This window comes from Corylus avellana, chromosome ca6 (genome assembly GCF_901000735.1).
Source record: "Corylus avellana chromosome ca6, CavTom2PMs-1.0".
NCBI lineage: Eukaryota > Viridiplantae > Streptophyta > Magnoliopsida > Fagales > Betulaceae > Corylus > Corylus avellana.
Window position 1 is genome coordinate 10,899,639 of NC_081546.1, and position 11,898 is coordinate 10,911,536.

At 37.6% G+C, this 11,898-nt stretch overlaps 1 protein-coding gene across 1 annotated transcript; it reads right to left on the reverse strand.

Annotated features, from left to right (window-relative positions):
• Nucleotides 1–464: 464 nt before the first annotated feature.
• Nucleotides 465–10,963, reverse strand: LOC132184422 (transcription initiation factor TFIID subunit 10). Its single transcript, XM_059598050.1, has 6 exons — nucleotides 10,726–10,963; nucleotides 10,528–10,592; nucleotides 7,956–8,018; nucleotides 6,174–6,231; nucleotides 6,016–6,066; nucleotides 465–753 (listed from the first exon to the last, which is right to left on the reverse strand). The coding sequence occupies exons 1-6, from the start codon at nucleotides 10,816–10,818 to the stop codon at nucleotides 673–675; spliced, it is 411 nt and encodes a 136-aa protein (XP_059454033.1). The 5' UTR covers nucleotides 10,819–10,963; the 3' UTR covers nucleotides 465–672.
• Between the last annotated feature and the right edge of the window lie 935 nt (nucleotides 10,964–11,898).

Here is an 11,898-nt window from a genome sequence, read left to right on the forward strand (position 1 = left end):
TTTAAGTTTCTCATTTATTAAACAAGTCAAACAAGTCAAGTTGTGTTTAGATTTAAGGGTTTAACTCATTTAGCTAAATGAATTGTATTTAGATTTACCCTTAACGATCTGTTTGGATCTACCCTTATCAATCTGTTTGTATTTACCCTAAACAGGTCCAAATTCAATTTAAAGAATCAGGAGCATCTACACAATAAATGAAAGGAAATGAGAGCTTTTCAAGAAGAAAAAATTGTACCATTTGGTTATTTAATTCGCACAAAATTTAAAAGATGTCTATCTGTACAGTTGAGTAGATTTTCCTCAACCGTTTCGATCCACAAGTAATCTGACTAGTTAGACGAATATCGGTGAATCCCATCAATGTTGATAGGTGGATGCTCCATCATAATTTAAATGTATTGGAAAACAAGAGCACCATTCACGGGGATAGTGCTGGATTTAATTGCAAATACTTGTATCTCTACTCTAATTCAGCTAGTAATCTTATTAAAAAGAATTAATAAAGAAAGGAAAAACAGAAAGGAGTTTTTTTTTTTTTTTTTTTCACAATGTAAAGGGAGAGATAATTGTCAACACAGCCATTGGCCAAAATAGTGCAAAAGAGAGGAAACATCACAAGCTATGTAGCAAGTATTTTCATAAGCATATATAGATAGGACTTAGAAAACTTCATTCATCTCTTGAAGCAGGATCCATCCCAGTTGAAGGGCTATCAGCAAAATACTCTTGATGCTTCACATTCACGCCATACTGCCATTGAAAATACCAAGGGGATCAATTTCAGATTACGATAACAAAAAATTGATAATAATAACAAAATCAGTACACATAAAAATCAAAGGATTGAATTATAGGGCATTAAAATTACCAGGACATGGAGACCAGTTCTAAACAGCAAGAAAGATATTACAGGCAGTGACGATTCAATTAATTCTAGTATCATTTTCAAACAACTGTATCCAAAGTATGGAAAAATAATATTCCTTATGTCCTTGAAATAAAATATGCCTCTTTTCTTGGGTGTTCGCATATGTAATCTTTTTGTGGGTGTTTATTTAGGACGAGGATCCACTCAATTCCAAATGAAATTGAGAGTAACCGTTTCATAGTCCGGATTTAAAGTTTGTGTATCTAACGGTATACATATTATCACATTATTTAAATTTTTTAAAATACATGTCAACATTGACTTCATGTATTGTGGCATGTAATAGCTTTTAAGTCTACCACCGTTCTCTCACAATCCTCATAAAACATGTAACTAGCTCAAATCCCTCTTTCTCCTACCGATAAAATTAAAATATATATAAAACTCAGCCTTTCCTTGCCTTTTCCTCATCCAATAGAGATCTTTTTTCTGCAATAACATTAAGATCGTGAAGATCAACCAAAAGAGCCTTGTTTCGCTTCTTCCATTTTTTTGAATCAAGCTTCAAAGCTTTGAGAAATGCTACACCAAATGTTTTCTCCAAAATATGGTCCCCAAATGATGTGTCACAATCCCATGAGATAGTGACACATTTTCCAAAATAATAAATTACATAGGATTGTGGCATCATTTGGGGACCATATTTTGGAGAAAACATTTGGGAAGTATAGCCCTTCTCCAAAGCTTTTAATTTGCGTGCCAAGACCTAGGGGAACCTTGAAAACTATAAAACAACCATCATTGTTTCACCTTCTCTACAAAACCCTCGTACTTTAACCACATATTCTCAAACTTAAAAGTACCCTCTGCTCCTAATGACATCATTGCAATAAAGCAAGAACAGAAACTAGTCTGATAAAACTCTAGGGAGCTGTTTCTGAGAAACATCAGGAAAGTGGGCTTCCCAGTGGGGTGAAACAAAAAACCTGCAATTATGGACCACACTAGAGGATCTTGATTATTAGACCATGTGTAATTACACCACCGATAAGAGGGATGTCCATAAATAAGCCATTGTTCAAAAAAGAACTCGAAGAACTCCGATATAGCTAGGGACAACCTGGCACCACTAGATCTCTCGCTCAGAAAGTGGATGATGTTATCACCCCCAAAACAAGGACTGTTGCACCAACTAATCAACCCAGTTAGTTCAGCCCATAGCAATCTTCTATCACTGTCAACAATAGGGCCATAAACAGCGGCGAAAGCCCACTCAAAGTTATCATCAACATTTCCAAAGGAACAACCTTCAGAGAAAGCCCCCACACACTCAGTTTTTTCCACCACCCTCCTATACCATCCCACCAGAAGCCCCTTCAAAACCCAAATGACACGAATCCACATGAATACAACCCCATCAACTGCACACCACAATCCTAGAGACTCTATTTTAGTTTCCTGCAAGCAAACAACATCCACCTCCAATCTCTAAGAAGATTCCTAAAGCCTTTTATCCCTCTCATTTAACCCTCTCACATTCCACAACAAAATCTTTGGTTTTATAAAGAGCACAATATACCCCTACCCTTGCCTTTTCCTCAGTGGGACTGGCCTCCCTTATTGCCATAATTATCAAAACATGCTAACCTCTTCAATTCACGCTACCTTCTGTTCACCAACCTAGAGAGATGACTAGATGAACTAGCATTTTGAAATGCAATTGCTTCAATGGCCATGGGCAACACCATAAGCTCACCCTCAAACGCCTCACAAGAAATCCCCACAATCAGAACCACCCATTCAAAATCCTCTACAACAAACAAGATTGGCTCTTCAATTACTGCAATGGGGTGAACATTCAATGGCATGCTATCACTCAACCCATCCCCGTGGTGGAGTACCAACTTGAAGGAGTCATCTCAACCCTACTGCATCTGGCCAAGACTAATCCAGAATCACCGCATGCCAGAAAGGGAACCTGCATGTTCTCCTACTCCTTCCCTAAACTGTCACCCAAGCTCTCCCCGAGCAAAGGAAGGAGTGCCCCAGGATTTAGTCCTGGGGCCAGGATTCTCCTCCCATCTCGGATATCTAGCACCCAATCCACAACCTTATGAGATTCCACTGGCCTTGCAGCTCCAATAGGAGATGTGTCTGCACCGTCATTAGCAGAAGAACCATGTGGAGAAAAACCCACAACCAACATCCCATCATACTACAAGCTAGAAGCCTCACCTTTGCGCTAGCAAGGCCGGCAAGGTCTGAGAAACAAACTGGAGCTCCAGCAGAAGGCGTTGTCAATTGGAGGATTGAGGACCACCATTGACGTAAAGGTCCTAGCAAATGTTGCAAAAACATCCCCGCAAACCATCCTAACTCCCTTGTCGGTTGCCTCCAAAACAATGGACATTGAGGGCAGGGCGTGGCATCCGGGCAACCAACTGTCACACAGGAAGGACCCAAACCCACTCCCTTGCTTGATTGAGAACTCACAACACCCCGTTTGACGATCCACTTGATATTAGTCTTGGACCTAGGTCGGCATTAGGTTGAAGCCAGTACCTAAGCCAACTTGTATCTAGCCCCCTATATCGCACCTTAGCAGGTTGGGTCCCCGCAATTGGAGTAGGGATGAATGCACCAAGGCCCGCAGGTGGTTAGGTCCTCCCTTTAGGTTGAAGCCCACACCCTCAAGAGAGGCCCCCTCTCCCAAAAGCCCGGGCCTACATAGCTTTACCCCTATGGGCCTAGAGTTAAATCGCTCGAGCAAGAACGCGATGTGAGCTGGACCTTCCCCTTAGACATGGGCCTCACCTCGCATTCCTTCTTTATGGCTTGCCTCAATCTCGAAATACCCACGGGGGGCAGAATCCAAATACCCACAGGCATCTGGATTCCCTTTACTTAAATGCAACCATTACCCTTAACCAAACAGCTAGTAAATTTCAAAACTCCCTCCATGTGCCTTAGAAATGCCGACAGTGATATGCAACCAGTATCCAAATATTGCAAGAGAAGAGGAAATATAAGAACAGAGCTAGAATTTCAAGATTGAGGACGATGATAACTGAAAAGTAACCAAACACGGGGGTTCATATAGAAAATGTGATTTATTTTTTGTTTGTTGGGGGGGGGGGGATGTAGCTCTGCCCTTCGAGCAACATGAAATAATTGATGGTCCACTGTGTTATTGCATAATAAATGACACAAAAACTGGTATGGTACAACTCTCAAAATTAATTGAATGGCTTTTAACCTATCAGCCACCAACAGAAGAAAAACAACTTTTGACATACTGGCTTCCAGATCACTCTGTCACAAAACCAGCTTAGGAAGAAAATACAGACATCCGACTAATATATCTACCAGAAAGGGAATTCAATACGAGTTCTATTTCCCTTTGCTTAGTTCTTAGTTCCCTTTGTTTGGAAAACCCTGGCTCACTTTTAAAAACACTGAATTCTGCCATGGAACGATTCAGTCTGACAATCCACTAGACACTGGCTGGCATGCAATCATTAACCAGTTAACTGATTGACTACAAAACCATAAGACTTCAGGAAAGAAAGAAAACCAAGGCCACTTTCCACAACAAAATTAAAAAATTTTAAAAACAAATTTCTACTGTAACTCAAAACATCATCAAAAGAAATCCAACTTGGATATCACTTTTCACATGTTGCAACCATGAAGCTCATTCAGAAACCAGGATTACAGAACTCATATTCATCCTCACCAGCGTCACTCATTGGTGTCCACTTTAATCATAATGCACTAGATGACAGCAAGACAAACCCCTAGGGATCTTAATGCCCTCCTAGGTTCACTTTAACAAACTTTGAACTAGCCAATCAAAGAGCTCAAGTGAACTAATAACTCTAGATAGCATCAACAATGTTTAAATAGGCCAAGATAGCATCAACAATGTTTAAATAGGCCAACCAAGAGGCTCAACTTAGCAGCCATGCAGAGGCCTACAAATAGCCAAATCACATGGTTCAAACGGCCATGCCTGACCAAACAAGAAAAGAGAAAAGAAAGTCTCTCCTCAGCCTTTCAGCCCAGAGAAACTTTACAATAACGTGCAAATGTGATCGTTCTGACTGAAAAACTTTATGGCATTTCTCAGACATCCTCTTCACTGAAACAGCTCTAGCATCACTCTCTCTAGTTCTAAATCGACGTTTCATTTCTTTAGGATTGTTCTTGGATAGCAATTTGACACAGCCCGACGACTTGGAAAGCCATCCTACAACAATCCCACCAGGAAGCAGGTTTTGAACCAACCAAGATCGCTCTGACATTCAGATCATAAGATTGTACAGTTCTACGACCTGGATCACTCCTTTAAATTTGATAGCATGTCATGCTTCTTTACTTCTAATTTATCACATCATTTACTTGAAACACAATTCTCCACATCTATCTTTCCCTTTTTATAAGTAATCCAATCTCGTTATAAAGCGCAGAGGAGCGCAACCCCAGTAAATAGAAAGTATACAAGAAAGACCCCTATTAGGGAGACTCCACACCCATCCTCTGTTTATGTTTCTTACTTTTTTTATTAAAAAAAAAAATGTGTAATATCAACAATGGTACTAAATCTGAATATTGCAACACTTGCCTTTGGGTTGGAGTAATACATACTAAATAATAAATCATAACATTTAATTACCAATAAAATGTAAATGCTAGAAAGCATGCGAAAAATATGTTGCTCAGTTAACACATTTAAACCCATATCTTTTCCATGCATGCCAAATTAATGCTGCTACATTTAAACCCATATTTTTTTCCATGCATGCCAAATTTATGCAGCTCAATTAACACATTTAAATCCATACTTGTTCCACTAGAAGAATACGTGCAATAATCATAGCTTTTTGCACTGATGCATGTTTGTGTCTCTTAAACATCTAATTTAGTTATATAACATTTTATAACACTTATTCTTTTCACAAATCTCCATAGTTCATGTCTTGAATTCAAATTCAAATTTCAAAAGTTAGCATCCAAATTTACCACTGAGCTACAACCACTCCAAAACACGCACACATAAATTTCTTATGAATAGAAGATAATTATAGTGAGAAGAGCTTGACTCTGCTAGCGAAGATTATAATGTAAAACACTTCAGTGCTTACCTCATGCAGTGCCCTTGAGAGGTCCTCCATTGTTAACATTAGGCGCTTATCCTGTTCCCAGAAAAAAGCTTAGACTAGCCAGAATTAATCATGATAAAAAAAATAATAATAATAAAAAATTAAAAATAAAGAAAAATTAAAAAAATGATCTGGCACACCTTTTGCTGCTTATCCCTTTTGTCCTTGACTACAGTTGTCTGTCTTGCCTTGCACTGCCTATATTAGACAATGAATGACATTAAGCATCTTACAAAGTAGAAAAGCAAGCACTAAGGAGTGCAAATTTGAGGACGACCCATAGTTTAGGTCATAGATATTAGCTTCATTCGGTGATCCAAAATTGTTCTTTTAAATTGTTCAATTTGGTCACATTTTTGTAAATTCTTCATATGTACATTCTGACGAAAATCAAGTCAATGTGTTTCATCAAAAACTCAGAAGGATGTCAGATGAAGGTAATGACGAAATGGCTCATAGTGTATTTCGTCAGAAGGTACTGACGAAATTGAAGTCGGTGTATTTCGTCAGAAGAACGTCAAAAGAAGTTACTAACGAAATTGAAGTCAGTATGTTTCATCATAACAAAATCAGGTAAACATTCTGACAAAATGCTGCAATGCCAGAGAGTTAGCAATGAAACCTAGTTCGTTCTTACGAAATATAATCGTTCTAACGTTGCTGCAGTTACTGAAGTTAAAAATCCAAACTTTATCCGTTTCAAAGAGACCTTAGATTGTGGCATATAAATAGGTAACGTTCTCCACTACTTGAAGCAAGGAAGAATAGCTCTTTGTGTTGCCTAGAAGCTTTCTAGAGGTTAATCTCCCTTCAACCTTGTTTATCCAAGTAAGGTTCATTAAAAAGCTTGTAACTTTCTCTACTTGGATTTCTGATTCCTTCAAATCATACCATACACATCCTTCAACTGTAAAGAGTTACCGATGAGTCAGGGAGGAAATGGAGATGAAGAAGATTGGCTAGCATGGAGACAAGTGTGGAGCTTGTTGCCTTATTGAGTCTTTAGAATCACAAAGAAGTTGTTGAGTTTCTATGTCTATATTTTGAATCTTCCTGCAGTGATTTCTAGCGTTTAACTGCCTTGGAGTTTTTTTTTTTTTTTTACCTTTGATGTGCTAAAAGGAATTTTCCGCCCTGTAACCAAAATACTTGTGTTATTGTGGTGATGGTTTTTTGTCAAGTACTTCATTTTGTTTTCCATATTTATTGTTTGTGTGCTTGTTATGGGGGTAGAACCGTTCCTTAGGTTCTTTCACCATAAAATGAAAAAAAAACTGAAGATCAAATTCACATCAAGGTAGGATCCAAACTAACCCAAAACATACACATATCGGAGGCCACAGCATATGTGTCGCAACTCGCAAGGCTTCTATGCTCTAAAATACCATACTTAAGTTTGCACTATAAATCCAAGCAAGCTGGCTCACAGATTGGTTTCTATTACCCGATCACCGACCACATATATTCAGACTCTCAAACATTTGAATGCAATCTTCAAAAAAAAAAAAAAACACTTTTCCAGCCAATTTTAGTGGAAGGATATGCTATTGTTCCATTAGTTTTTTAAACATCCAACGCAAACTTTGAGTAGCCTTATTGAGGTATAGGAAGCCAAGTGTTCAGCAAATAACTGCAGAATGCTAAGCCCATATTCCCCTTACACATCAGCAATTACTGGTTTTGTTTGCGTAAAAGCGTAAACGTATTTATGAAAAGTACAAAACTTCACCAACTTTCACTCCCACCCCTATGCCTCTCTTTCAAAACCTTAAACACTTGTTGCATTGCAGTCTATACTCTGAAACCATAGAAAACGTCTGAATTATGCACCTGCATGTATTTTGGTGTATCTGCATGTGTCTATGTGTACATATATGATGTGTGTGCATATATGATAAAACGACATGAGTTCAGAAGCATACTGTAGGGCATCGGTTGCAACCTCAGCCACAAACTTCTGTGTAGCAACAGCTACCAGCCTAATTCTGAAAATATAAAGCAAAATAAAATTTAATTAGATAGTAAATAGCAACAAAAAATAAAAATAAGAAAAGAATAGAAGAAATAAAACATCAGATATCCTTTTTCTTTCCCTGTAAGAAGATGTGAGCTTAAGGCCTACACTAACTCCCACGGGCTACAAAATCCAATTTCACAAGATAATATTCGTTTATTAGCTTCTAAATTTCAGCTCAAAAGGTAAATGATATCAAATTATGAATACACTCAAGAATGAACACTGGAAATTGTCAACCCCATCACAGACAAGCATTTTAATTATCCATTGTTGATGATCATGAATGAAGGAGCTTTTGTAAAAAAAAAAATTAAATAAAACTGTAAGATACAGCATTTTCATAACTGTTTAGGGACGTATTGTACTTTTGAAATCGCTTTTTCAAAACACGATTTTACGTTGGGTGTTTTTGAAACAAAATTCCATTTAAAACAATCACAATTTCCTACAAAAAAATCAAAAATCAAAAAAGTTATTTAAAACTTTTACTTTTTCACAAAAAGCCACATGAATGAGAATAGAACATATCCAAGATATCTTATTTCCTCTACAAGAGCTTTTTCTATAAGTAATTCAATCTCAATATCAAAGAGCAAAGGGACACAGCAATATTACAAAGGAAGCATACAAGAGAACCATGTTTAAGGAGAAAAAGAAGAACAAACGTCCAAAAGCTCAGGAAAAAAAAAACAAACAAAAAACAAAACAAATTATTATGTGATGCTATCCCATGTGTAAAGGAAATTGAACATGATCTTTTTCAGCTCTACTACCGAAGTATCTTGCTCTTCAAAGCTCCTTGCATTTCGCTCTTTCCAAATACACTATATTATACACAAAGGGGCCACCCTCCAAACTTCCAAAATGTTACAATGTCACACCTGACCTCCTCAACTCACCAACAACTCTCTCACCCTTCCAGGCACAACCCATACAACACCAAACAAATTGAAAAGCAAACTCCATAAATCTCTTGCTACTTCACAATAAAGCAGATGAGGTTCAATAGACTCCCCACTCTTCTTGCACATACAACATCAATCTACCACAATAACATTCCTCTTTCTCATGTTATCCAAATTCAATATTTTCCCTAACGTCGTCATCCAGACAAAGAACGTTAATCTCGAAGGTTTGCTTAACACATGATAATATGAGCTCACTTCAAACTTGCTCCTTTTGGAAAGGATCCAATACATTCTATTCACATCTCCTTGCCTTACACTGAGAGAATATAACATTTCCAAGAAAAAAGGAAACCAAATCCACCTCCCAATCATGTACGGATCTGGTAAAAAAAAAATTCCATCGAATACTCCCATTTCGGAACTACATATGATCTATCACCCACGCGTCCTAGCAACGTGCAATACTATTCAAGTCTGGATAAGATATCTTCAAGGGTTGGTCCCCACACTACACATCATGCCAAATTTGCCTTTGACCCACCATCCACCTCGTATCTAACAAATTTTGAAAAAGTTTGCACCCTCCCCCCTCCTTATATATTTCCACACTCCCACTCCGAATGGCCCCGTTACCTCCTTAGAACACCGACCTTCCCTTAAACTATCATATTTAGATTCCATCACCAATCTCCACAAAGCCTCCCTCTCCGTAGCATAACGCCATAATCATTTTCCTAATAGAGCACAATTAAACTGAATCAGGTTTCTAATCCCCAAATCACCTGGTTTCAACAGAGTACAAATTCTCAACCAATTCACTAAATCACCCATTCCATCTCATAAAAAATCCCTCTGAAGCTTTTCAATCCTGTTCCACACCCATTGGAATAAAGAAAAGAGACAATAATCGGTAGGCAAATTGGAAAGAGTGCTTTTTATCAAAGTCAATCAAGACTCCACTACAAAACCTTGAATCAGTTAACTTAACCTTGTAGCCAAAAAATAAAAATTAAGGGGGGCAATGCCACTCAAAAGACTAGCACGAAAGAAGAAGGGCACAGGCAGAAAGAGGTCATCCTAACTGAGTAACACAATTTTCATACCTTAAAAAATTCCCTAGCTGAATTACATTCACTAAGACAGCGTAAGAAGATACAGGTTTCCTGTTACTACTTATATTTTATGAGTTTATCTGCACACCTGATCTAAGAGAACCAAGTCATAGTGAACAGATTGACCGCATAAGCCTGTATTGAGTATTGACTACACCATCATTCAAACTCTTTAGTGAAAATATTAACATCCGGAAAAACATCAAGAACCCAGAACAATAAACAAAAGGCATTCATGCTTTTTTCTTCCCTACCACAAAACAGCCTATGTGACCAAGAACAAGAATATGGCATGTAAACGATCTTTTTTTCTTTTTTCTTTTTTTTTTTTTGAATTTCCTCTTGTCGATGTAAACTGCAATTTCTCTCTTTGCAGGTTACCGAGTCTATTTTGAAAAAATAAAAATAAAAATAAAAATAAATAAAAAAGATAAAACGATGAACAAAAAGTACCTACAGTCGAACGTCGGGACATTGGAACCCGCTCTTGGCTAAGTAATGCTCCACCAACTCGTCTGGAATCTGAAAGCGAAATCCCATACAAGCAAGGAAAAACCAAAAGATTAATTCTCCAGATGCATCTAAAAGCGGTTATGGGTGGATTTTCCAGAAAAAACAAAAAGGCAGATTTTCTGGGAAAAGAGAAAAAACTAACCGTGGGAGTGTAATCCATTAAGGATGCGAGGAAATCGGAGAGCGCAGCGTCATCTTCGTGGATACCATCACTTGATTGCTGATTATGGTTCATCCTCGGTGTGTTCTGGAGAAGAGGGAGCACAGCACAAGGTGAGCAATTGGGATTTGGGGTGTTTGGGAATATGTGAGGTGAATTCGCGACTTAGGGTCACGGGTCTTCGGTCACTTGCTTCTGTTCTTCGGGTTCTTTCTGTCAAATTATTTCTTACTTTTTTGTTTTTATAGATTATCACGCTTCAGACAAAATGAGTCCACCCCAACCGAAAATAGTATTAAAGGATAAATGCAAAATAATTCTAGTGGTTTGTCTAAATTCGTTTTTTGTGATATGTAAAATAATTTATAGGTGTCACTCTCATTAAAATAAATAAATAAATATATATATATGAAAATATAAATATATAAAACTAACAAATTAATTTCAAAAGAAGGAAAATTGAAAAATACAAAATTAGTTCATATGGTTTACTTGATTTACAATTAGCTTTATGTAGTATCAAAATTGAACTTAGAGGTTCCTGAGGTATACCAACAAAACAATTTAATCCCTACAGTCAAATTTCGTTCACTAATTTAACAAATTTCATTAATGTAACACTGACTTAAATATGACACATATCACAATTTTATTGGCTCTGACCTTTTACACTATTAGAATACGTTAAGTAAGTAGACAAAATTTGATAGTATCACATAAAAAATTAGTAGTAAGTGGACACTATCAGAATATGAGCTGTGTTGCTCTGCTCTTCACCTCTATGGAATCGGTTGGACATTAGATCCAGTTTTTCAAATCTAGATCTACTATCCTCAACTGGTTTCGCTCAGCCACGTGCCGGCCCACCGTGCTCCCCAACTCCTCAGCTGCCCATCAGTGCAAAACTGCTCTACTCGTCCATCATGCGCCAGCCAGTGCACTTCGACTCTCTCATTGCAACTGTTGTAGCTATTTACTAGTTTTTTTATTGTGTTGTTGTCCTTTTTTTAAATAAGGGTTTGACTTCTCTTTATATCTACTTTCATGAGCGATCTTTGGGGTGAAGGTTTTTATCCTGACCTTCGAGGATGATTAGTTTTGGTGTGAGGGTTTTACTCTCATGGCCGAAAAAATAAAAGTTTGAAATATAGGGCT

What these genes read in the sequence shown, in the direction of transcription:
- LOC132184422 (XM_059598050.1), bottom strand. Translation starts at nt 10,818, where the DNA reads ATGAACCATAATCAGCAATCAAGTGATGGTATCCACGAAGATGACGCT. An exon ending in CAATGTCCCGACGTTCGACT is followed by an intron (nt 8,019 to 10,527) that starts GTAGGTACTTTT and finishes TTATATTTTCAG; the next exon opens with AATTAGGCTGGTAGCTGTTG. An exon ending in AAAGGGATAAGCAGCAAAAG is followed by an intron (nt 6,067 to 6,173) that starts GTGTGCCAGATC and finishes TTCTGGGAACAG; the next exon opens with GATAAGCGCCTAATGTTAAC.